General features: G+C 45.6%; 1 protein-coding gene across 4 annotated transcripts in view; it reads left to right on the forward strand.

Moving 5' to 3' along the window:
- The window catches only part of LOC146188008 (cytosolic endo-beta-N-acetylglucosaminidase-like), a 67,816-nt gene extending 46,253 nt beyond the window's left edge, over window positions 1-21,563 (forward strand). For 3 of the 4 annotated variants that reach the window (XM_084603589.1, XM_084603588.1, XM_084603590.1), the window contains exons 7-10: window positions 1,065-1,252; window positions 5,882-6,118; window positions 18,371-18,549; window positions 19,630-21,563. In XM_084603589.1, the coding sequence (XP_084459715.1) occupies window positions 1,065-1,252; window positions 5,882-6,118; window positions 18,371-18,549; window positions 19,630-20,174 (1,149 nt within the window). In that variant the 3' untranslated portion in view covers window positions 20,175-21,563. Of the gene's footprint in view, window positions 1-1,064; window positions 1,253-5,881; window positions 6,119-13,863; window positions 13,974-18,370; window positions 18,550-19,629 lie in introns of those variants that run through there. The other variant, XR_014707462.1, reaches the window with a different exon arrangement.
- Window positions 21,564-26,869: the final 5,306 nt, after the last annotated feature.

Consider the following 26,869-nt stretch of genomic DNA (forward strand, 5'->3'; position numbering starts at 1 on the left):
GTGACATGCCCCTCTTTCATTGTCCACTGGGTACATCTATGCAGCCATTCCGCCCCCTCAGTGTTAAGTCGCGTGATGCGGGCATCGCCACTTTCCCTTGCTCCTCTTCAAGTTCACGGAGAGACGGAAGGACAGAGAGAGGGGTTTCTGCCGCAGCGGTGCGGCTGCTCCACCTCCACAGTGCTGAGCCGCGCGACACGCGCGTCGCCACCTTCTCTTTCTCTACTTTAAGTTCACGAAGAGAGAGTGAGCGGCTTCGGACAGGCATCGGTGAAATCCGTGATTGCGGCTTGTAGTGCTACACACTAAAAAATCCTTGTCAGTAGAATTTTGTGTTCAGTGCACAGAGGTCGCAGGTAGTGGCTCGTAGCTATACAGTTTAGTCCTCTTATAATGGCCCAACCTATGATGAACAGTCACTTAGCACAAACCAAAAAAATGCAACCTGTGTAATTTACACTATGACTATGGTGCCGAATCTCGGATAGAGCGAATGTCCTCGGGCTGTTAGCAGTGCACAAAAACCGGCCACTTCGCTGTTGCACCTTCATGCAACATTGATGTGATGTCACTTGAAGACGGTGCCCTGAGCGGCATAGACGCAGGAATAATGACACCTGCAAGGTAACACATATAAAGCCCCCACTTTTAACCAAGCTGTGTGAATGTGCCTATAGGGCCTAGGGGTAAAGTGAATTCAAATGTCCTGGCAGGCTGATTCTGATATCACCCTCCTATATGAAAGGAGGGGCCCGAGTTGGCACCTCCTGCCAAATGTAACATCAGGCAACGTTATAGTCAGTCGGTGCATGGCCATGTCAGCTACCGCTTGCCGATGCCGTGCTCGGGATTTTTCGCTCACAGTGGCAATGCTGGCACCAGATTTTCGCGGAACAGTGTGTTTGATGCTATCACACTAAAATTTTGTGCCTGGTTGATGCGCGAACCTTAATTAAAACTGGCCTTTTATCTTTTTGACGCAGGAACCTGAAAGCACTGTGTTTACCTCTGTTTTGATTTCGGTGAGCGAAAGCGTGCCTCTTCACATGGCTGTGTTGTTGCAGGTGGTGAGCTCCATGGCCTGGTCCGACCTATCCCAGCAGCAGCTCCAGCCTCGTGACCAAGGACGCTCACTGTGCGATGGGTGCGGAGCGGCTGAAGTGTGCACAGAGCAGGCGTACAGTGGAGGCAGCTGCCTGCTATTGCGCTTCACCCCTGACGCAGCCAAACCCAGGGCCAGCCCTTACTTCAGGTGAGGCGGCATTTCTGCAAACAAGGGAAACAAGGTTTTAAACGCGATATCACTAAAGGCCCCGTTTGCCGAAAATCTGGTGTTAGCGGCTGCCCTCCGGTGCCAGTGTTGGTGTTGAGAACGCAAAATCACAAACGTGGCACTGGCAGGCAGTAGCTGGCACACGACCTACTGTATAATACAGTAGGTCGTGAGCTGGCAGCTGACATGGCTGAGCACTGACTGGACATAGGGTTGCCTGAAGTTATATTTGGCAGGAGCCTCCAACTCGAGCCTCTTCTTTCATATGGGAGAATGATAAAGTCAGCGTGCCAGGATTGTTGCATTGATGTTATCGCTAGGCTGTGCAGGCACAATCATATAACTTGGTTAAAGCGGGGCTTATATGTGGGCTTGTCGCCTATGGTATCGCATTGTACCCTTAAAGGTAGAGCTTAAGTGTTTTTATTACTTCGAAGACTCTGAGGGATGTTATATGTGGGGTGTGATGAAGAAGGTAGTCAAGTTGTCAGCACGAGTAAATGGTTACTGATAACAGCTACAGCATGGGTAAATTGACATGTGATGGCAGCAGTGTTGTTTTGCAGGCCATTTTAATTTGTGTCTGCATTGAAAGGAAGTAAAGCAACAAAGATAACAAAGTGGGCTTGCAGTGCAGTGCAGATGGGCCTGCTGTGAGATGCCCTAGAGGCAGCAGCACAGTGTGGTGGTGAAATATTTTTGGGCACACAAAGGCTGGCAAAGTTGTTGACAGGATAATGTAGTGAACTGAGCACGCTTTCAAAATGTGTCTTAAGCAAAGATTCCCCCGTTTAGCTTCTGGCCACTGTGAATGTATTCCTGTGAGTGGATACATTTGTGTTTGAATTGGTGTCACATGTTTGTTTTGGAAGAAGTTGAATAAGCTGGTTGTTCTTCTGACTGTAGGCACAGTTCAGATTTGTTTTTCCGTCTCATTACTGGCCAAGTAAATTGGGCAAAACGCTCACCATTTCCCGAGCAGCCAAAAGTGATCACAGTCACCACATGTGTCCAAAGTGTTCACACAGACGCACATATATTATACGTCATTGTTGAGGCAAACTCATTGGTGCTTAGACATCGTCCTTGTTGTTTCAAAACTGTTTCGCACAGTAGCCACAGAGCAGTGTCCTTCAGTTTATGCACAGCCCCATGCACAAAGCTAATGCTGGCACTAAAACTATCTCAGCGTTAATGTGTTCTGTCAACTGTGACACGGCTAATACATTCTACCAACAATTACTTAACAATTCTTAACTACAGTGAAACCTCGTCAATTCGAACCTCAATAATTCGAATGTTCAGATAATTTGAACTACACTACTTGGTCCGGCCAAGCTCCATAGAGATCTGTATGCAAAAAGCTCGTTAATTTGGACGTGAGTCGGTTCCCTTACGGATAATTCGAACTACGCCCCGCTGCGTCTGGGCGGCTTGGCGCGCAGCACGTTGCAAAAACAAAATACCTCAGCATAGTTAAAGGCTGCGCACATCCAAAACGGGGATGGATGAAACCAAGTAAAATCATCCAAAGTGCGTAAAGCCTAAATGGCGCCATGACCTGCAGCGAGGTTGGCGGGGGTTTGGCCGCCGGCGGAGTTGGCGTTGGCTATCTGCTCTGTCTTCTGCGTAACCTCAGAAACTCGCAACTAAAACTTGTTAATTCAAGTCCTATTAATTCAGAAATACACATAACCACTGTCGGCGCGGTCCCAGCCAATGTCCATGAAAGGCTATGACTTCGGACGGGCGCTACGGGTTCGTGGTACGCAGAATTTATTTATTTTTTTTTTGTGAGAGTTGTTCATTCTTCCACCCATCAGTCGTCAACGAAAGCACGCGGGTCAGCTGCGATCATGACGCCTATTATGACGGCGGCTTTTAGCATTGTTCGCTTCAAAAGACAAGGCGTTTGCTGTTATCGCGCATGGCAGCAGACGGCACCCGCCCCACTCACCCATAGCATGATAAAGAGAACGTACTGAAAATGAGGCTTGCGCAGTAGGACAAGCACTGGCACTCTGCAAGTTAACTTCACCCCCCTCCTGCTAGAGCCAACGTCAAAAGGTAAAGAATCTTGATGTTATCGCTGCGCAGCATCTTGGCACACTGTCAAGAAATGCATTGTTGACCGTGGCAAGGCGAAACGAAAGGACCGCTAACGACTGACACCTGATGTTTTTTTTTTATTTTTATTATTATTATTATTTTTTTTTTCAATTTCTTAGGCTAAAATCGGGGGTGGGTGGGTTTATTATGTGGGTGGGTTTGTTTCGCGAGTAAATAGGATAAATTCACCGCAATGCAAATGGTCGTCAATTTTTTCGAGGCCATTGGATAATTCGAATATTGGATAATTCAAACTTTGCTCTCGGTCCCATGAAGTTCGAATTAATGAACTTTTACTGTATCGGTAAAGCAGGCCTGTTAGACGCAATTTTCTAAGGCGCAGAAACTAACATTTGACCGAGTATTGTGTTATGATATTGATAAGGTAGCACATTGAGGCGATTTGGAAATCATAGTGCACAGAACACAGAATGGTATGAAAGACAAGAGGACACAGGACAAGCACCAACTTTCTACTGAATGTTTATTATGAGAATATTGTCTGATGTATGGTGTCTTGAACTTTGTATCCTAACCTTTTGGCATCAAAGCTATATCCATAAAGATTTAAGCATTTGTAAGACTTCATGCAGCTGTTTTACTTGTAATGTTTTCACTGTCTTCTTCATTACATGAAAGGGGGTTTTGGACAGTTAATTGTGGTACCTGTATTACATTACCTGTACTCCTGTTGTTGTGACTAGTTAACAGGCCCTTGCATTTTGATAGTGCTCTGTACTTGGGCAAAGGTACTTTTCTGATATGTTTGCACTTGAACCTATGACATTAAGAGAGTGAAATCTTCAGCAATCAGAACTATTTAGCTCCGTTTTAGCTGATCTAGAAAATGCATCTGGCAACTGAGGTGTGAAGTCAAGGACAAAGAAACCAACATGGTGTTGGAATAAATGTCTTTGAGTTGTTATGCATTGAACTTAATATAGCTTTTTTGGTGACTTCGGTGGACAACACTTCCGCACTTGACCTATCCGTGCCACTGGCATGAATGTGGAGCTGTACTATATGTTGACGGGCAAGGCGGTGAGTGCAGCCTTCTCCTCATGTTCCTATTGGCTAGTGGCGAGCGACCAGCTTTTTCACAGGCAGAAATTAATTCTCGACCGATCGCAGATTTGCTTGGGGGCTTCGGCAGAATTTCATTGTGATGGAGACGCCGCACTTGATGCTGAACGCCCAAACTTTGAATTGAACTTGCAACAGGTTTTTAGAGCGCAGCTCTCTGGCGCCCGTTCCTGGATTTCGCGTCGGTGTCGGCCTTATAACCAGCTCCGCCCCCCTTTCAGCCCCCCTCTTCCTGCGTGGGGCCGACCATGCGTGTTATCTGATTGCTGCGCGCACTTCCCCGTTCGCTGCTGCTATATCCTCCCTCCCCCCCTTTTCCTGCATGGCGGCGAGGGTGCTCTTCGGTTGCCGAAACGCCTGCTCGCTATCAGCGGATCACGGTGCTCGCATCCCAAGCCGACGCGCAGAGTCACATTCTCTTCGCTTGCTAGCGACGTCAGCGGCATCAGTCAGTCGCTGATATCTGTTCGTCATGCAACGTTCCTATGGGCCCACGCGCTGTCTCCCGCAACCTCCCGATAACTTAATTGCTCTTTTCATTTCTTTGACCACAAAGCTTCTTTCATGACAGTCAAAAACTGTTAGTGGAGTGTTTCTTGAAGGAATACGTGTGAAAAATTTTAGAAAGTTATCTGTAATTGTACAACTTGTCTTGCTCGAAATCTTTGCCTCAATCTATCGAAAGGGTGAAACAACTGACGAGCTGCACTCAAATTTCGCATTAGGAAGTAACGTAATTGTCGGCAATTTTTTGTTATACGTATAGTCACACACATATTCTGTGTGACTGTGAAGGGGACAGTTTTAAAGCCCTGTTCTGCAAAAAATACACTGTTGCCATTAACGCTGGCATTGGTGTTGTGAAGGAAAAACCTTGGACCTACCTCTGGCAGAGTTGTAGTTAGTAGGCGACACCACCACCAGACCACTTGACCTGATCGAGCTGGCTGAAGCAGATAACTTGGGCAAAGAAGATTGAATAGAGATTGGAGGGGGAGATTAGAATTTCGCCCACTAGACTATTAGCCAGAGCTGCCCCTAGGCCACACAGGCACATTCATACAGCTAGGTGAAGGCATCGGGGTTTTATATTTGTGTGGGGTGGACTTTCACCTAATTTGGTAGCTTATGAGTGTCTGCTAAAGAGCATGTGTGTACATAACAGAGGCACACATTTGATCGATGGGAGCCCTCATCATTGTTGAGTAATACCCCTAATTAAAGGCAGAGCTTCAGTATTCCCCGTTTCTTTTTGGCTGGTTGATGTTTTGTAGTATCCATGGCTTCTGAAAAAAAAGAAAAAAAAAGTTTTGTGCTTTTTCTGCAGCTTATGCTTCTTAAACCTCGTGTGTCATGAAACTTGCTGTAGCTCTCTTGTGGTCCGTATTACAGAGAGTGGCACGTGTTCTTTCTTAGGTTGTTTACCTGCGACATCCCATTTGGCTGCCTGAGTGTCAGCTACACCTACCAGATGTACCCAGGTTGCTCCAAGAAAGTTGACGTGACACTTGTCTTGGTGGTCCGGTTGGCATCGGGCAAGAAAAGGAAGCTGTTGCTCGGCGTCAACATCCTCTTGCCGGAAGGCGAGGGGTGTGAAGCTGTGCGTGATTTTTCTTGCAGCCCAGATGCTGCCATCAGTGGTTGGCAGACAAGGTATGTAGTCATCACAGAACAAAGCCCTCTCCTAATTCTCTTAAATTACCCTACAATTATTAGTTTTTCCATCCAATTATTATTTTTCTTCTTGAGGGATATGTCCAAGCTGTTGCTCATAAGTGGAGTTGAACTTGTTTCTACTCTCCTGGTCGCTAGTTTTCCATGACGTGGATTTGACTTCTTTGCTCACTTTTGTCATATTGGTACCCATGTCATATACATTTGTCTCCTTCCTTCGTGGTATTTGTGGTATTTTGTGGTATTTTTTCCCGTGGTCACTTTTTAAGCCTACCACTGCACTGTGTTCAGGTTTAAAGGCATGTTTGCTGCAGCTCCTCTACTGAGTTAGGTGGTGTCATCGGTAGATCTGAAGTTATTAAAAATGTTTTTCAAATGCTTTTAACCCAAACCTTTCCCGATACAATCCTGTTAATACCACCTGATCCAACACTGCTAAAGTGAAAGCTCGTTAATTCGAACCTCGATAATTCAAATTTTCAGATAATTCGAACTACACCACTTGGTCCAGCCAAACCCCGTAGAGATCTGTATATAAAAAAGCCCATTAATTAGAACGCAAGTCAGTTCCACTACGGACAATTCAAACTGCACACCGCCGCGTCTGGGCAGCTTGGCACACAGCACGTGGCCAAAAAAAAGACACCTCCGCGATAGGAAGGCATAGTTAGGGGCATAGCCTCCTTTATACTCTCTGTGCCTGTCAACGCAGCGCGCGAACAACACGCCTCGACACCTACGTCAGTGGCGCCCTCAGCAGTGGCGCTGCCGCTCCCGTTGCTGAGGGCGCCACTGACGTAGGTGTCAAGGCGCGCAGGTACGAACGTCGGCGCGAGGGCGGGAGCGCTGTTATTCGCTCACGGGATAACTGTCCCGAAGCATGAATTGTGCATATTAAGCATAATTACTTGTAATGCCAACATCCTCTAAGCATAACAAGTGATCATGGTACTCTTTAGGCAATGACACTGTTGTGAATTTGCAGGGTCGCAGCGGAGCACCAGAGCAAGATGAGCAGCGTGGCAGGCTTCTCATTCTGGACAGCCTGTGCCGTGCTTGCGCTCCGAGCACGCGCTGTACATCTTTATCTTCCTCTAACACGGGCTGGTAACGCTGATCTCAGCGCCTTCGCTTTATAGCGTCGGCGGGCGCTATAGGGCTCCCCGCCTAGACGGAACAGCAAAGTGTACGCGCCGACGGGGCAGAGATAGCGGTGCCACGGTAGCAAGCAGATCTGCAGATAAGCCGGAAACATCTGAGGGGAGCTCCTGGGAAGGTGTCTCGAGGTACGCGGGTTTGAGGCGATCTAGAGAGATGACCTCTTCACGGCCATCCAGCAGGATTGTCGCTGACTTTGTCGTCCTGTTGAGGATGCGGTATGGGCTGTCGTATGAGGGGGTAAGAGGCGCCTTTACAGCGTCTCGCTTGAGAAACACATGCGTCGAAGCAAGGTCTGGATGCACGAAGACTTGATGGGCAGATGAGCGAGGCGGCACTAGGCGCAGATGCTGAAGACAGTCTTGTAGGCGATGAAGGTATTGTAGGGGCTGGGACGAGGGAGCTGAAGGTACAAACAAGTCACTGGGATGCCGCAGGGATGTACCGAAGACGAGTTCGGCCGCCGAACAGCCAAGGTCACGACGCAGGACGGCACGTAGGCCTAGGAGCACCAAGGGAGGTGGTTGACCCAGTGCTCGCGATCCAGGCGTGCAGTGAGGGCAGCCTTGAGCTGGCGATGGAGCCTCTCGACCATCCCGTTGGCACAGGGATGGTATGATGTGGTGCGGCAGATGGTGTGAGTAGCCATGTGAGCGAAGTGAAGAGGGCACATTCGAACTGGCAGCCGCGATCCATGGTAACAATGCCGAGGCAGCCGAAGCGGGAAATCCACACTGAAACGAAAGCTCTGGCAACTGTTTGCGCAGTAATATCCGGAATCGGCATGGCTTCGGGCCAACGGGTGAAGCGGTCAACGATCGTCAGAATATACTTGTAGCCCTGAGAGGGGGGAAGCGGTCCAACGAGGTCAAGATGAATATGGTCAAAGCGTGATCCAGGCGACAGGAAAGACTGAGGGGGAGTATTGGTATGGCGTGTCACTTTAGTGGACTGGCAAGCAAGGCACGAGCGGGCTCACTGGCGAACGTCGGTGTTAATGTTCAGCCAGACGTACCGCTGGGTAACGAGGCACTGCGTGGCTTGAATGCTGGGATGGCAGATGTCGTGGAGGGAATGGAAAATGGCACGACGAAAGGCCTCCGGGATGAACGGTCGCGGTAGGGCCGATGATATGTCGCACCAGAGCGATCCGGGTACAAACGGATGAGGGTACAAACAGATCCGGGTACAAACAGAGGGCTCGGGGATGGGCACGCAGGGCTTGCAGGTCAGGCTCTTCAAGCTGCGCCCGGGCCAGAGATTGCCAGTCCACAGCAGGTGAAGACACGGCAATGGTGGTAATGCGTGAAAGTGCGTCAGCTGCCTCGTTGTCGGTGCCTTTGATATGTCTAATATCGGTTGTGAACTCCGATATGTAGGCCAGCTGACGAAGTTCACGGGCGACATACTTCGAAGAGTTCACACGGAACACGTACACCAGAGGCTTATTGTCCGTGAGAACGTAAAATGGCTGGCCCTCCAAGAAGTGGCGATAGTGCTGGATGGTGAAGTAGATGGCAAGCAGCACACGGCGAAATGCGCTGTAGTGAGTCTCGGCAGGCTGGAGCTTCTGAGAGAAGAAACCCAGTAGGTGCCACTTGGAGTCGATCTGCTGCTGGGAACCGCACCAATGGCCATGCTAGAAGCATCCACCATGATGCGCGGATGGAAGTCCTTGGGTGGATGAGGATGACTGAATTGGCGAGGGCTTGTTTTGCAGCCGTGAAAGCGGCCTGAGCTTCGGGAGATGAGGAAATCGTGGAGGATGAGGACATGGTGATGCAGAGAAGGTCAGTCAGGGGGTGAAGAAGCTCGGCGCAGTGCGGAATAAAGCGACATGAGAATTTCACTAGGCCCAGGAACTCACGGAGCTTACGTAGGGAAGTGGGTGCTGGAAAGTCCTTAACAGCCTGGATGTGAGAAGGCAATGGACGAATTCTCAGCACCGAGATGTGGTAGCCCAAGAACTCAAGCTCAGAAGAGCCGAAAATACATTTCTGGGCATTGACGACCAAACCAAACTCTTGGAGGCGTTGAAAGAGTTCCCGGAGGTGACGCTCGTGATCCTGTGAAGAACGACTCGCGACGAGGATGATGTTGATGTAGGCAAATACCGCCGGGAGTCCACGCGTCACTTCAGCAATGAATCTTGGGAAAGTTTGAGCTGCGCTGCGTAGCCCAAATGGCATGCGTACATACTCAAACAGTCCGAAGGGTGTAGTGATGGCCGTCTTCGGAATATCGGCTGGCTCAACAGGGATTTGGTGGTACGCTTTGACAAGGTTCACTTTACTAAAGATCTTGCAGCTTTCCAGATGTCCAGTGAAGCCTTGGATGTGTGGAAGGGGATAGCTGTCATGGACTGTGTGAGCGTTGAGAGCCTGGTAGTCGCCACCCGCCACTCACCCGGTTCTTTTTTGGGCACCAGATGGAGTGGTGAGGCCCAAGCGCTGGATGAAGGGCAAATAATACCCGGCTGGAGCATGTGGTCGAATTCCAGTTTTGCAATAGCCAGACGCTCACCCAAGCCGCGGCGCAGACGAGCTTCGACAGGGGGACCATGCGTGACAATGTGGTGGGTTATACCGTGCTTGGGTGGCTGATGGAGATTACAAGGCCTCGTGACCTCGGGAAAGTCTGCGAGGACTCGGGCGTACAGGCATGACGGAATCAGAGCTTGAATGCCAGTGGAAGTGACAGCCGATATAACGCCAGTGATGGAAAGGCGCGTCTTGCTGTCGATGAGACGATGGCGACGCATGCTGAAGTCCAGATTAAAATGCATCAGGAAGTCGGATCCGAGGATAGGTTGATGTACATCAGCGACGATGAAGACCCGTCGAAATGTGCGCCGCAGGCCAATGCCCAGAGTGAGGGATCGGAGACCATATGTTGCAATGGAGGTTGAGTTGGCCGCACGGCGAATAGGTCCATGTGACTTGGAAGCACGGTCGGCCTTGGAGGACGCCAGTACGCTTACTTCGGCACCAGTGTCGACGAGGAAGCGCAGGCCAGAAATGCGGTCCATGACGGCGAAAAGGCGGCCAAGTTGAAGAGCGAGGTCACACGCTGCCGTCAGTGATCTCGCTCCGCATTTCCCAACCAGTTGCATGGTGGAGTGCACTGGCGGGCGCGGTGCTGGAAATTTCGGTAATACTAGCAGAGATGCGGACTGCGAGGACTGGACGAGTGCGGACCACTCAGCGAAGACGAACGGCGGCGAGGTTTTGAGGAGAAACTGTGCTGGGAATGAGAGGACGTCCGAAGGGCATTGATAGAAGCGGCCAGCTGATCGATCCGGACCTCTAACCGTGAAATGGCGGAGGTCTTCGGTGGAGAAGAGAGGGCAGCGATGGAAAGAGATGTCGCGTCATGGACTCGATCAGCGAACTGGTCGAGGCGGTCAAGGGTCAAATCTCCCGCAGCAGCCAAGATGAGGCAGGTGGACTGCGGCAAGCGTTGAAAGAAGAGCTGCCTCAACAGTGCGCCATTCGAGTTGGCGTTGCTTTCGCCCAGGAGCTGCCTCATGCTAGTGAGTAGCTGGGAGGGGCGGCGGTCTCCAAGCTCTTCGTAGGTGAGCAGCTGCTGGAGTCGCGCACTCTCTTACGCCGTGGTGCGGTCCAGAAGGCCCTGCTTTAGTCGCTGGCACGGGGCATCGCCCAAGGGTCCAGCGATAATGTCCGCCACCTCTTGAGCCACTTCAGGAGGCAGGTTGGAAAGTAAATGACGAAACCGAGATGCCTCCGAGGTGATGGGGTGCAGATGGAAGATGGCTTCCACTTGGGTGAACCAAATCTGCGGCAACTTAGGCCAAAATGTTGGTAGGCGGAGCTGGAGAGCCGCGACGTCCCGTTGACGCAAGGTAGCGTCAGGCAGAAGGTCGCCTGAGGGCGGTAGGTTGCTGGGGTCTGTCATTTCTTAGGCCGGGTCACCACTGTTGCGAATTTGCAGGGTCGCAGTGGAGCACCAGAGCAAGATGACCAGCATGGCAGGCTTCTCATTCTGAACAGCCCGTGCCGTGCTTGTGCTCTGAGCACGCGCTGTACATCTTTATTTTCCTCTAACACGGGCTGGTAATGCTGATCTCAGCGTGTCCACTTTATAGCGTCGGCGGGCGCTATGACACCAACACTATGATAATTTATGTGATGCAGTTTCAAGAAATTGCGCATGGCTCGAAAAACTGCATGACTGCTGTGCTAGCGCCAATGGTAATAAAAAAGTTACTATGCTAGTCTACGCTGCGGTAGAACAAAATTTAAGAAAAAAGGCATCAGCATTTATTTACGCTTTTCACAACAGCAATTGTGCTACAAGAGTATCAGAAGTGGTGTGATGAATTGTTGCCACAAGTAGGGAAAAATGTTCACGGTGACTGCTGTCACTGATAGGGCACATCAGAAGCCAGCTTGATTTGCAGATGAATGGAACAACTGCATCGCAGTATGCCATTGAGATCTGTAAGAACAATTTCGGTATCAGCTGCTGCTTTCAAGGATTCAGCGCGTCATACAAACGTCTTTTTTTTTACTTGAAAAACAAGGAAGACAAATGTACGCGTTGCATCTTTCTGTTTCACTCACTCCAAAGTAAACGTCACAATAGGTAAAGCTTGTGTTTTTATTTTATCACAAAATTGCGTAGTTAGCGAAAGAAAAAATGCTGCGTTAGAGCACATGTAGCATACCACACAGACGAGCTAACCAGGGAGGAAGTTAGCACCGTAGTCCAAAAAAATACATGTGCATATTTAATATTTTTATTACCTTACTGATACGTAATAAACACATTTTCTGGTGCTGTCATTATTTTTCACAGGCCTCAATGCGGTTGAGTACGAGTTTTGCGGCTTCCGGTGCTAGAGAGGGACACAGCAATTTAGTTGACGAGGGAAACTAATATAGGCTTTGCACGATTCGGTTTCATTCACTTTAAAGTAGTCATCTTCACAATAGGTAAAGCTTGTGTTCCTATTTTAGCACAAACTTTCGTAATTAGCGTATACTGTGAAAAAAACACTGCGCAGGAGCACATCCAACACACTACGTAGACAGGCTAGGCAAGGAAGCAATCAGCATTTCAGTCCAGAAAGCACACGTGCACATCTAGCATTATTATATCTAACATTATTATTGCAGTATTGACGCTTAATTAACACAGGTTTTGGTGCTGTCACTATTTTTCACAAGCTTCAAAGCAGCTGAACTCTATGTAATGATCGCCGAAAGGATAAAGCAAAGCTGGCACTTACCAGTTGGTGCAATGCTGTATTCCTGCAGCACCCGAAGACCGATAAAAGTAGAAGCATGACCTTGCACACTGCAAAGCAGTGCACAAAACAGAGAGAGCAACAGCGTGTGGCTATCCGGACCGCTGTGCAACACAGCGCACCTGGCACTTGCCTGGCAAGGGTGACCCTACGTCGCTGTCGCCATCTCTCGGCAGCCAACGGTGTAACTTGTCAAGGGAGGAGGAGCGGCGGTGACGGCCACGGACCGCTGACTTGCCAGGCACAGAGAGTATAAAGGAGGCTTTGTTAGAGGCTGAGCATTGTCCGAAACAGGAACAGAAAATGGAACCAGGTAAAACCATGGAAGAGTGGGTAAAGCCTAAAGGGCGCCATGACCGGCGCGGCGGCCGGCACTGCCGGAGGGTAGGGAGCGGTGGAGGCTGCCTATTTTCTCTTCCACGCAACCTCCGAAACTCATAACTAAATACTCCTTAATTCAAGCCCTGTTAAATCGCAAATACAGATAAATATTGTCGGCGCGGTCCCAGCCAACGCCCATGAAAGGCTATGACTTCGGATGGGTGAATTATTTTATATAAATATATATATATATATATTTTTTTTTTCTTTTGCAAGAGTCATCTATCCTTCCACTCATCAGCCATCAACGGAGGCGGGCAGTCGGCCGCCGCGATCATGATGCTGGTTTTTGGGCATCGTTTGCTTCTTCGTCCGCTTCAAAAGTAGTTTCCTGTCATCACGCGTTCCAATGATTAGGTGGCAGTACACTGCCCCCACCTCAGTCACCCATGGCATGACAAGGCGGACGTACAGAAAACGAGGCTTGCACAACTGAACAAGCACTGGCGTGCTGCCAAATTCGCTCCCCCCCCCCCCCCCCCCCCCCCCCCCCCCCCCCCGCTAGAGCCAACAAAAAGTACACACATCGTGATGTTCGCTATGCGCAGCATCTTGGTGCATTGCCAAGAAATGCATTGTGGATCGTGATGACGCAAAACGAAAGAAAGTGCTAGCAATTGAAACAGAAGAAAGCGCTAACGACTGACGCCTTTTTTTTTTCTTTTTCAAATTCTTAGACAAAAATCAGGGATGGTTGGGTTCATTATACGAGTGAGTTCGTAAATACCGTACATTTACTGTAATGCAAATGGTTCTTGTCAGGTTTTTCGTGACCATTCGATAATTTGAACTTTTTTCCTACCCCGTGAAGTTCGAATTAACAAGCTTTTACTGTATTGCCCCTTGCTAGCATGGAGTGCATATCGGTGAAGAGATTTTACCTCTTTGCCTAACGTCCTTTCTCACCGACCTATAGTGTCTCCCATGAGCTATGGTTGGTGGACAGTCCATATGCTTGCGTCATCTGAGATGGGGACTCCTCGACAACCTCATCACGCAATTTCTGCATGAATGCTTATGTTTCAAGTGAGTTAATTACTTTTTGTAAGTTGTGAAGGCTTCATTTGAGATGCACTGCACACTTTTATTTGTTTTTATTGATAACACAGATATGGCCTGTTCCTATGTTATTATCCAGTAACCGGCCTACTGCCCCTCGTTTGATCTAAGGCTGGCATCCTTGTGATTCTGTCAGCAATCACCCTAAATGTCAGTGTTCTGCAATGTTTCAACTGTTTGGTACCTTGCCGTATTGATGCATTTAAGTAGCATTGCTGCTCTTCGATCCTCTGGTGCACTTGAGGTGATAAGGCGTTGTGCACCAGCATTGTGTGTTAAATGTAGAAATAAACCTGATGATGCATTAATCAGCGTTAAATTTAATGACTATATTAGACAAGGTATGTCCATTTTAAGAAGCATTTGAGCTGGATGCCTCACATAAACAGGATACACGCAAATGTGTGGAGATTCATTGGCATGCTGCTCAAAATTAGGCACTTGATCCCCGTATGGTTAAAGCGACACTAGTACTTCACCCTTATCTACTCACACCTTAACTACTGCTTACTAGTTTGTGGTTTATATACCATTGTGGCCAACATCGACAAACTCGTTATCCCCCAGAAACGACCCTTACGATGCATTGAAAACCTTGAGCGCGTGGAGCACACGGCTCCGGCGTTTCAAAGGCACAATGGGTTTAGGGTTCGCTATTTATACCAGCTTAAACTTGCTAAGAAATTTCCAACAGCGAGCTTGCACTTCTAAGTTCTTTGATGCTCTTCCGCAAAGACAGATAACTACCGAGGTGGCAAGGTTATAATCGCTATTAAAGACGATTATGAACCTTCTCTTATGCAGATTGACACACCCCTCGAGTTGATTTGGGTGTCTGCTTGCTTTCAGCACATCAAATGCATTTTTGGGGCTTGCTGTCGTCCCCATGATAGCCGATCTGATTTTTATGAGCTCCTGAACGACGCTCTCAAACACATTACAACAAATTTTTCAAAGTGTATTATTGTCTTAGGTGGCGATTTCAATTATCCCACTATCAATTGGTTGTCTTCTTCTGTCTGTTCTCAGAACAATCGCTCTGAATGTGTTCGCTTTTTCCACTTGCTTCAGCTGCATCACCTTTCACAGCTGGTACAGGAACCCACGCGTGGCAGTCACATCTTAGACTCACTTTTAATTAATCATCCCTAACGTGCTACAACACGCGTCCTGGAGGAGATTAGCGACCATAGGCTGGTTCACTGCTTCTTAATGATGGCTCGGACTAACAAAATAACAGAAAAGAAACAATGTGCGACTACGCTCATGCCGATATGCAGAAAATTAATCATATATTTTCTAGTTTTTCCTCCTGGTTTGCAGACACCCTTGAAATGCGATCCGCGAATGAGAATTGGCGCCTATTGCGTGATAATCTCAGCGAAATTGAATCTACTTGTATTCCACAAGTAAGAATCGGAGCAGCATCGAATCACCCCTGGTTCACAGCCCATGTGAAGAGAAGCCTGAACAGAAAAAAAGAGAACTTCTAAGAAAGCTAGTTGAACCAATTCACTGCTTGACCATAACCTTTCGATTCTAACTACAGCTGCAATTCTGGAAGCTAAGGAAAACTATTTTAGCCGGACTCTCCTCAATATGCTTAAAACCAACCCTAAAAGATTCTTCCCCTGAGTTAATCCCAAACCTGACCAGACTGCACCTATCCTAATAGACGAAAATGGTTGTGCCTATTCCTCTCCACTTATCGTTGAAACGTTTAGTGAACTCTTTCATCAAGTATTCACAGACAAGATGCCACTTACCAGTTCCCACGTACTCCCTCCTTCGTGTACACAGTTTAAGTTCTTCCAAATTGTAATATCTGCAAATGGCGTAGCGAAGGCGATTGACAGACTTCCACATTCCACCAGTCCTGGCCCCGATGGTATCACCCCAAAATTTCTCAAACTAACGTGCCATAAATCATCATTTCTTTTGTCGCTGCTATTTCAGCAGTCACTTGACTCAGGATGCGTCCCAGATGACTGGAAGATTGTACATTCCTATACATATCCTACTAACTACAGACCCATTTCCCTGACATCATTATGCTTCAAACTATTAAAACACATCTTGTTTTCTCACATTATGAACCACTTAAATAATCCGCTTCTAGAAAACCAGCATGGTTTCCGGTACAAAAGATCATGCCAAACACAGTTATATTTGAATTAGTTACTGACCTACATCATGCGCTACGTATGTCCCTTGACACAGAAGCAATTTTTGTAGATTTTTCAAAAGCCTTTGATCATGTTCCTCACAAACGTTTACTGTTAAAAACTAAAAATCTGCAGCTTGATGATAAAACGACCAGATGGATCGCTGAATTCTTGACTAATCATTTCCAATCAGTTAAGATAAATGATTGCATCTCTAACCCTACACGTGTAAAATCAGGTGCCCCACAAGGGACAGTTCTCGGGCCTTTGCTATTCTTAATTTATATAAATGACATAGCAAGTAACATGAACTCATCAATTCGCCTTTTTGCAGACTCGGCGTGATCTATAAAACATCTAACACGGAAGATGCACACATGCTCCAGTCCGATTTAAACAAGCTAATTGAATGGTGGCGTACTTGGAAACTGGAAATTAATGAAGAAAAAACTAAACATATAAGATTTTCACCTGTTCCAGGACTGTTGCATAGCGTGTACACAATCAACGATAAAACTGTTGAATCTGTTTCTTCTATAAAATATCTGGGTGTTTATTTGCATTTTAATCTCTCTTGGAATGCTCATATAGACCACGTCACTGGCAAAGCTTTTAGAAAACTTGGCATGCTAAGGCGTCGTTTACACCTCGCAAATTCTAACATAAGACATCAAGCTTACATTACACTGATAAAACCAACCTTAGAATATGCTTCCGTCATATGGCATCCTCACCAGGACTCCCTTTCCAATCTTTTAAATCCGTCCAGAATATAGCAACAAGATTCATTACATCATCCTACTCAAGATTTCAGAGTATGTCATCAATTAAAGAAGTTTTAAACCTACCATCGCTCGCTTTCAGAAGGAAGTTTACGCGATTATCATTTCTTCACACATTATACTATAGCAATTTGGAATTCGCTCGCTCCCATCTTCCTGCTCCTCGCGTCTCATCCCGCCTTGACCATGCAAACAAAATCCTCCCAATTTTTGCACGAACAAAAAAATATCAATATTCGCCACTCTCTTTAGCAATAAATGAATGGAATCAGTTGCCGTCTAATATCGCTGTTTTGACTGATTATCAGCGTTTCAAGCAGCATTGCTAGCTTCTTCAGACGCATCGTAATCAATTTGTGCGGTTTTGTCGTTCCCTGTATAGAGTTTTCGTTCCTTGATTCTTTCGATGTCATTTGTGTGTCTGAGTCGGTGAGATCTCAAATGTTTCTTTTATCTTTTTGCTGGTTTTAGCTTCTGTATTCATAGTCAGCTTTGTAGTGTCTGTCATGTGCGATGTGCATGTTTTTCTCTTTTGCTTAAATCGCTGCACATGTTTCTTTTTACAGTTCTCTGATTATGTTGACCTGTGACGCAGTGGGGGGTGCTAAGAACCTCTGGCTCCGCTGGACAGGCCGCCATTGGAAACTGACCCTGGCAACGTTTAAAACATAGAGGCTAATAAAGAGGGTTCTACTTAAGTTGAGGACCATGGAGAGGGCTATGGAAAGAAAAATGGTAGGGGTAACATTAAGAGATAGGAAACCTGCAGAGTGGGTAAGAGAAATAACTCGAGTCACTCACATTTTAGTGAAAATCAAGAAGAAGAAATGGGCATGGACAGGACATGTAGCGCGAAGAAAGGATAACCCATGGTCACTTAGGGCAACAAACTGGATTCCAAGGGAAGGAAAGCGTAGCAGGGGGCGGCAGAGAGTTAGGTGGGCGGATGAGATTGAGAGGTTCGCAGGAGTCAAGTGGATACAGCTAGCACAGGATCGGGTTAATTGGAGGAATATGGGAGAGGCCTTCGCCCTGCAGTGGGTATAGTCAGGCTGATGATTATGTTGAAACGTTGCTTGCCCGACTGTTCTTTCCTAGTTTTGTATAAAGATTACTTGACTAGTTATATACTTCCCTCACATACCACCATAACATAATCTCTTATCCTGTTTTTGTTCTACCCTGATTTGCTTCCACATCCCCCCCATGTAATGTCCTACTGGGCCTTTTGGGTATTTCAAATAAATAAAATAAATAAATCTCCATTTCCTTTGGTAAAGTATTGTTTGAACGCAATATTTATTTTTGTCAGTGAGCTGCGTATTGCCTATCAGTCCATTTAATGTTTGTGCACACTTCATAATTGGCTTGAAATGTTAAGAGTCATAAGATGGAAGTTTTTAAATTCTACTTTCAGAAGGTTCCGAGTGAAGGACGTCAGCAGTGTGCCAGTTGCCGTTCTCGAAGAAGTCAGCATCTCCTTCCTGTCTTTTGGCTCGTCAATGGCTGGTGCTTGCCTTCTGGGTGAACTCTTCATAGAACGTACAGCTGACAAGACTGGAGATCAGCCAGCAGAGAGCAGTTCCTCGGATGAAGGTGATTGCCAACAGTTTGCTAGTGAAGAGGGAACACAAGGCATCAGAGATTATAATGACGGCATTCACAGAAGCCGCGCTAATTAGCCAGGAAAGCAAAAGCAAATGCACTTGTTGTTTTTTTTTGTCCTGTTTGCTGCATTCAATCCAGTGGGCTGATGCCAAGTGCAGCATATGCTAGGCAAGGGCATTTTTACACTCAGAACTTCCGTTACAAGTGTACTAAAAATCATCGACTTGGATGCTAATCGTGATGATTTGCTTTTAATCACGTGAGGCAAGCTTGGAAAACCTAGACCCATTATACTGCATTGCACACATTCAGTTTGTGCCGTTTGTCGTATTGTGTGTAGTAATTGAGTTCGCATTACTTGATGTCCTGTTTTTTTAGTGAAAAATTGGCAGCGTTTCAGCTAGAAGTTAGGTCAGTTTGACTGACAAGGAAATTAAGCAAGGAAAAGAACGTGGCATGCCTGTAACTTCGCACTCTAGTGCTGCAACTTATCAATGTGTTATACGATTAAAATTTTGGGAAGATAAAAAAGAGCTGATCTAGTCTTGGCTAGAGACCTACTGGGCTGATACTGCCCCTATAAAATTAGGCCCATTTTCAAATTTTGAGCTTCTCACTATTGAACAATGACCATCCTTGTGGCTGCTTGTGAAAAATCTTACTGGAGTATTATTTTTGTTTCATTCTATGAAAGTTCAACATACCCTGTCATCGCTCCATTTAAATGCTTGCTTTTTAAGCTAGCAATGTTTTATGCATGAGATGCGCATGCACCGCTTTTAACTTGTTACACTGTCTACAGGTTTCTTCTGGTGATTGTGGTTTATTTGAAAGCCTAAATGCCACCTTCACTCAGCTGTTGGTGGACTTCTATGCATAAGTTGTTTTTTTTCCATAAGTGTGTTCCTTCAAAGGTCAGTCTTTTGAGTAAAGCTGCATGTGCTAGACATGGACAAGGTTACATTCTTGTACACTGCATGTTGGTAGTACCAAGTGAACAGTATGACGTGTGAGGTCCTGCATTTCTTTCTAAATGTTTTACCAAATGCATTGGCTTTCGTAATGCAGGCTCACTCATCTTGGATTGTAAGCACGTCACAAGTCCGGAGCAGAGTCCATGTGATGGGAGGCGCCCTGTGCATACCTACGTGACAGTTCATACCATAGAGGAAAATGACGAGGGCGAACCCAAAAGCAGGAAGCTCCACCGCTTTATCCACTGTGACAAAGGCTTTGTCGAGGACTTGAGGAAGCCATTCCACACCCACACAGGTTCATCCCGCTGTGACCAGTGCAGCCGTGAGTCTGCACGCAACTTGCAATTGACGCGGCACATGTGCACTCACACTGGCGAACACCCACACCGCTGTGAATACTGCAGCCACAGCTTTCTACGACGTCAGCACTTGGTGTCACACCTCCGCACCCACACGGGCGAGCGCTTGTACCATTGTGAATACTGCGGCCTCACTTTCTCTCAGCGAGCCCACCTGACCACGCATCTCCAGATTCACACGAGTCGCCCATTTCAGCGCGAGTTCTGTAGCTGCGACTTTTCTCACAAGGGCCACCTGAGGGTGCACCTCCAGCGCATGCATGAGGGGTCGGCCTAAGCAATGCAGCCGCTGCAAGACGGCAAGAAGGCAACTGTTTGAAAACATACAAATCTATGCAGGCAAAGAGCCTCATTTAGTGCATTGCAGAACATCCGTAAGACGGTTGTTTGCCCAAGAAGTGGCAGAAACTATCCCAGTGTGGTTTGTGCGCAAAGACGCTCACCGTGGGACGAAACATAAAAAAATTACAGCTCTATGACATTTCTGTACATTTTGCCCTTCTCAGTTTAGTGTTTGTTGCTACTTTCAAATAGTTGTTTGATTTAAATAAGTAGTTACAGTTCTCTATGTCAGTCAGTGCATTTTCATTTGTTATTTCACCGTGTCTTCGTAGTGTGTGTGAATGGTGTATTTCATTGGGGAAATTATGTTCTTCACATCTTCTGTGTTGTCCAGTGAACGTAGCTCAGCTGATGCATCTCTACATTGTCAAAACTTCAGCAGTGCTGCTTTTTAAATAGCTTTGTTACATTTAATGTGGAATCAAAACTTCGGAAGTAGTAACAATAAATCACTGTTTGGCAGTAGTAAAATCAAAGTTATATTAATAAAACAGCACAAATAATGGTCAGGAATGGTAGTTACACAAAACCTAAATTTGGCCAACAGTTTGCTTAAGGTTTATTTTGTACTTTTATTATTTTTTGTATCTGAATTTTTCACTGAAATGGCTTGTAACATAGCTCTGAATTAGAAGTACAGAAATGCATCACATTTATGTCGCAAGTGCGGATTTAGAATTATAGTCTCAAAAAAGAAAACAGCTTTCACAACTTTTGTTTCCTAATTGTGTTTCTGCAGCCCCAAATAAATCGACAGATAAACGATGCTAGCAAGTATGAGAGTGACAACGAAACTGGTGAGCAGTAGATAAAATTAGAGGCAAAAATATGTAGCAGGCAATTTTCTCATTGTCTTTTGCATTGAATGCAAGGCATTCCATTGTGCGACATACAGTAGCAGATGGCGCAAGCAATTGACGCAGCGAGTTTGTCTTCACAATGGCTGAAATCAAGCTTCTATAAGAAGAAAAGAACAATACTATGAGGTGACATGTTTTAAAGAGATGTTCATCTTGGAAGCAATTCTGATGCACACTCTTTTGTGTAGCTTTCACCCCTTCAGGGACCGACTACTTTGCTGCATTTATTACTGGCACCATCCCTCTAATTAGAAAATGAAGTTTTCTCATAATTTTCATCCTACTCTAGCTCAATTTTCATCTCCTTTTTGCAGTTTGGCAATCTGGCAATCAGTTTTTAATTTATCAATCTGTGCTCATTGAAATATTGTGACACAGACACAGTAAGCAAGTGGCTTAGCAGCTTACATCAGTAATCAGTAATTACTTGCTTGATTTGAAGTGTGTGTGTGTGTGTGTGTGTGTGTGTGTGTGTGTGTGTGTGTGTGTGTGTGTGTGTGTGTGTGTGTGTGTGTGTGTGTGTGTGTGTGTGTGTGTGTGTGTGTGTGTGTGTGTGTGTGTGTGTGTGTGTGTGTGTGTGTGTGTGCGCGCGTGCACAAAGCTTTTTTTAAGGTTGTTTGCTAACTTCTGTGTGCTGTAGTAAGCTTTACGTTTATATATCTAAAGGGAAGTTTTTTTAGACAAAAACCTTTGTGTTTATATGATCTACCTGTGCGCTTTTCTTGGTCCAGATATCATTGCTCAGTTTGCAGAATTCTAAACTTACACATGCTAAGACGTGGCACATAAGTGTTGCACTCCTAATTGTTTGCGTAAGGTGTCTGTCATAAAGCCACTATATTCGTCTTGCTTTGGTGCTTGGATCAACTGCTTAAACTGTTGCCAAACAATCCATGGGGTATAATATTGGAGGCACAGTACATAGCAGACAAGCAGATACGTACTACCATGAAAACAGTCGTCGTTATGCCATGGGTTCTTGAGTGAACATTTCTTCCCTTTCAGCACGGTGATGGGAGTTCACATGTGAACTCCCTTGCTGCTATTTTTTCCCAGCAGTGAGTGTCTGAATGTTTTCTTGCGTGCAGGGTAGCTAATGTGTGAGCATGACTGTAAGAAAGGAGCGCAGTAGATGACAGTTGCAAAAGCATTTATGTTACGGCTAACTCGTGAAGTCTTGTCCGCAGTACAGTTCTACGGGGACCCTTGTGCCAGCAGTCATACAGCCCCTGTCAAACGTATGCAGACCAAAGGGATTGCTTCCGAGCTTTGTCGCATACCTTGTTTTCATCAATGACCATAATTTCTTGAAAGCCAAAGGGCCTCGTGTTTGCTATCCTCCCAGCCTTCAGACTGCCAGGTGTGCTAGGGAGCTCGGCTAAACAAGTTGGAAACAAAGCCCTTGCGCCGTATACAGGGGCATAGACATGTGCTCTGTAAGAGCATCCACATGTTCTCTCCTTAGTCAAGAGCTTGGAACATTTGCAGAAATTTCATACCAGTGCTGATGTAGAGAAACCCTTTCAAAGCAGACGTGTACCTAATATGGGGGCATGGCTCTAACCTGAGTTTCATTTCTGCATTCACTACTTTGTTACCATAAAGCCAAGGGAGCATGGGTGTTGTTGGCTTCTGTGTCGCTCTGATCACAGGCTTCAGTGTCCCTTGGATGAAAGTTTATTGTCAGAAGGGTGCAACCGTGTGATGGCCATTCATATGGACATGGAAACTGCCAGGGTAAGCATGCAGGGAGGCATCCATTCCACTGCAGTGGTTTGTTCACACCAAGTTCAGCTACGTGGGCATGAACCATTGTGCCCACTAGGTCTTCTCTGCACTGGAGAAAGAAAATTGAGTGTGGTGTTCTAAAAATGTATGCATGGAAGTGCAAATGCCACTAGTAGAGTAGAAAAGCCACAGCTTCACGATGCATTTGTGCCATTTGGCAACATTTGAGTGTTGCTTGTTAACCTGTGTCTGTATGTGGAGGTGTGCTGATTATGACACTAATTTGCTGGTCTGTGCTGTAAATATACAGGCACACAGCTGTTATTTAAGCACTTGCCATCGGCAAGAGTCTCAAGCCTATGCATGTGTATGCATACTTAGACACATGCGTGACAGATCGTGGTGCATGTGCATGGCTTTTCAGTGGGACGTATTTCATGCATGTATTTAACAATTGCCACTTGCTGGTGATATCGCTCTCCACTCCATTGGGACATAGTTTTTGAAACTACTACAGTTAAAACTTGATTTAAAGAAGCTGAGGGGAGCCTCAAATTAATTTGTCAAATTCAGAACTTCGTTGAATTGAGTAAGGCATTTCTTGGTCACCAAGTTCAATAAATTCGATTAATATGGTGAAGCAGCCTCCAGAAATTAGGCCATCACGGCATCATTTTGGCACAGCATAATTCAATTTCAGCCTGCGGTAATGAGCGACACCACTAACGCATATGAAACAGCAAAAGATGTTTGCTCCACATGAACAGTCCAAGCTGGCTACAAATTTATCTTTGCACAATGAAGTCAGCGATCCTTGGTTACGTGCACTTTGTAAACAACGACACCACAGATTCCATATAAGTTAAAGTTGTCCAGCACATATTTCATCCCCTCATGTGATCCAGCTAACTGATGCAGCGGGCAAAGGCGTCCACCACTTCACAGATCATTTGATGAATTCAATTCAAAATTAGAAATTTCGTTTTGCATTTCGCAGTTTTGGTAGAAGCAGGATGAAGCTGCTTCGTGATGTTACCATTGGCTCACAATAAATTTACCATTGGCTCACAATAAATTATTTGTGCATTTTCTACAAAACAGACAAAAAATTGACCTTTTCACCTTCATTTTTCAAAAAAGGTTCATTAATTTGGAGCAGATCATGAAATTAGTTTTGTTATTTCAAGTTAGTCAAAGCATTTGACCCTATGAGTGCCTGAGGGGGGGATTGGGACATTTTTGTTTAATCACGAGTTTTGTTAAATTAAGTTTTGACTGTATACGTTGCATTCCCTTTGAAACAGTGTTCCATTTGAAGAAGACTCACCTGTCAACCTATGCATGTCTTGCTAGCACAATTTGTCTATTTTCTTCAAGGAGAAACTGGAAAAAGTAAATAACAAATCCTGTGCACCACTCAAATCTTCTTGCACATATCACACAACTGTTGTACAAACAATCTTTCGCATCCCATGTAATAGGTGAAGCAGTGAGTTTGCTGCAAGTGCCATTATTCTGTGCGCACATTTGGTCACTAATTTTGCTGTAGAGACATTCAATGCTTGCATAGTCTTGCCCATAATTCCAAGAACTGTATGCACTTTTCTCTAGTGGTGCACGAATTCACTTGCTGATGTCTGCAACAGTCTTTCAAAGAAAGTGATATGCTATGATATGATGCAGTATTCGTGGGAGGCCAAGGAAGTAGAAGAAAGTCCAGCCTGCGCACACTGTGTTTTTTCCTTGCAAGCATTAAGCAGAAACTGTAATTCCGGAAAAAGCGATAGACTCCCCACCTTGGTTCATTTACGCTCTCTGCTTATTTCGTGGCAACATCACAGGTGTATTTCTGTACATTCTTGGAAGGTGGTGTGCTGTTGCAGGTCAAGGTTAAAGAACTACATTTTTAGCTGCAGTCTGTGCATCAAAAGCCTGCTTTTCACTGCCACTGTGTTGTGCAGAGCAAAATTAGACCAGAAGTATGTTCACTAGGTTCCGCTAATGTATGTTTGGAATACATCTGATGTCATGCGATTAATGTGAGTGCTCATCTCTTGTTGTGTACAGAAACCGCAGAAAATCACTAGGGTGTTGCAGACATCCCAACTTTCTTTTTTTCTGCTGTGTGCAATGGGTGAAAATGTTTGGTCCAACTAAAGTGTTAGCTTGTTGACACTTAGGCTTTGTAGAAATGTAGCTGTTGGGGTCTGAATTTTCTTCTACCACTTTCAGTCATGGTAGTGACGTGTTTTGCATTCAATTTAAAGATATTAAAATACACTTCTGCAGGCACCCTGCTGTTTATACCTGCATAAATTAAACTAGTCTTTGTGCACTTTTAAGAACAAAGGTAATGCTTTGGGAAGCATGTGTAAGGCAGAGTAGTCGGGTTTCAGGAACCGACTTCCTCCTCTTTTGCATTATGATGAGCAGTCTCGCTTGAAGCAGATGGAGCAATTTTGATCAGCTGTTAGTGTCAAAAAAGCTGCTGGGAAAGGTGCTGGTACCAATGTGCAACTGTCTCGTTTTGCAAATAAATCACTATAGTAAACACTACCATGACACGTGGAAACCAACTCGGTACACCTTCCATTCACAAAGCTCGAAAACCAGTTTGAATTGCATTGATGTGTTTCCTGTACTTATACTGCTGTGTTCTTCTTTTTAGATCCGTGTCGATAAACCAAGGAGTACAAGTTGCAAGCAGAAGAAGCTTTGAAAACAGCTGCTGCCTACATACGCATTCCTCGCGCCTTTGCTCTTCCAAATGCTGAAGGCTTTAGTGAAAGAATGTGCACAGCAGAATGTGTAGTTGTTGGGTGCCTTCGCTGCATCATCTTGAGCCGTAGTGCCTCTAGTTTATGCAAATGTCTTGTCTCGCTTGTTTGCCGTATCCTACTACCCAGCAGTTCAGTTTTCTGACTCCTGCTTATCTTGCTTTGCTCTCAAGCTTGGAGTTTTACAACGAAAAAGCTTATCAAAAGAAGCACCGATAACTTTTCTTTTATCCCAATCAAGCATTCAGCAGTGAAGTTTAGCCTCTGTGATTTATTACTCCTTTCGATTAAGCTCACATATATGGATTTTCTTCGTTTGCTTACAGAATTGTGGAGTACTGTTCAGTGATCAGTGTGCAAACACTATAGTGCAACGGAGCTTGTTTTGTTATGATGTAAGGACAGCCAGGTCACTGAAACATGATTGATGGCTATTGTGAAATATTTAGAGGACAGTAAATGACATAAGTGTAAAGCAAACTGATATTTTAGCTTGAGTCTGTAGCAGGATGCTGTCATGAAAAAACATTAACAGGACTTTTGACATGCTGACTGTTGTGCCTGCTGGCGTACGCTTGTGTGGTTGTGATAAATTCTCCAGGGATCCCACCAAGTACTGAATTAGGTGCAAGGTCCAGTCCAAAGCCAGATATTATGTGCTTCTCTTTTCAGGACTCTGTCACTTTTGAGGTGCGTTATTCAATTGCATTGACACCGAGAAATGCAAAATGACTGCAGTGGCACCGCATTTCACTGTCTGTGTCAACTGAAACATTAACAGAATAAGTGAAATATGGAAACAAATGCAGCAATAATAGCTGCTATAGTCTCTTTTAACTTTTTGCTGTCTCCATTGCTGTGGCCTTATTCTATTTTTTTTTTTTTTTATAGTGTAATGCTTGGAGCAGAGTGTGCATAGAGGAGTGTGTGGGAAATGCGGTGACTTTATAATTCTAAGGTGGGCATGAAAAACTCCTGTCATTCGGAGCCACTCACTGAGACCTTTCAAATAGCATATGCCAGTTTCTAACAATGCAAGCAGAACATATGTGGAGTGTGAGGCGTACAAACCATCTTCCTGTAATGAAAATGTACATGCATGGAACGATGAGTAGCCAGTACCTCTGCTGCATCAACCTTGACATTCTTTCTGCTTTGGTAGCATTAGCTTTTACAAATTTCTTGCCTTGTTTGTTGCAGTCATTCCACCCATGATTGGATTGCATTGACCGATTGTTTTGTTAGTTTTGGTTGCATGTTTCTTT

The sequence above is a fragment of the Amblyomma maculatum genome, chromosome 5 (assembly GCF_055883805.1).
Source record: "Amblyomma maculatum isolate TAMU_Amacu chromosome 5, ASM5588380v1, whole genome shotgun sequence".
NCBI classification, from domain to species: Eukaryota; Metazoa; Arthropoda; class Arachnida; order Ixodida; family Ixodidae; genus Amblyomma; species Amblyomma maculatum.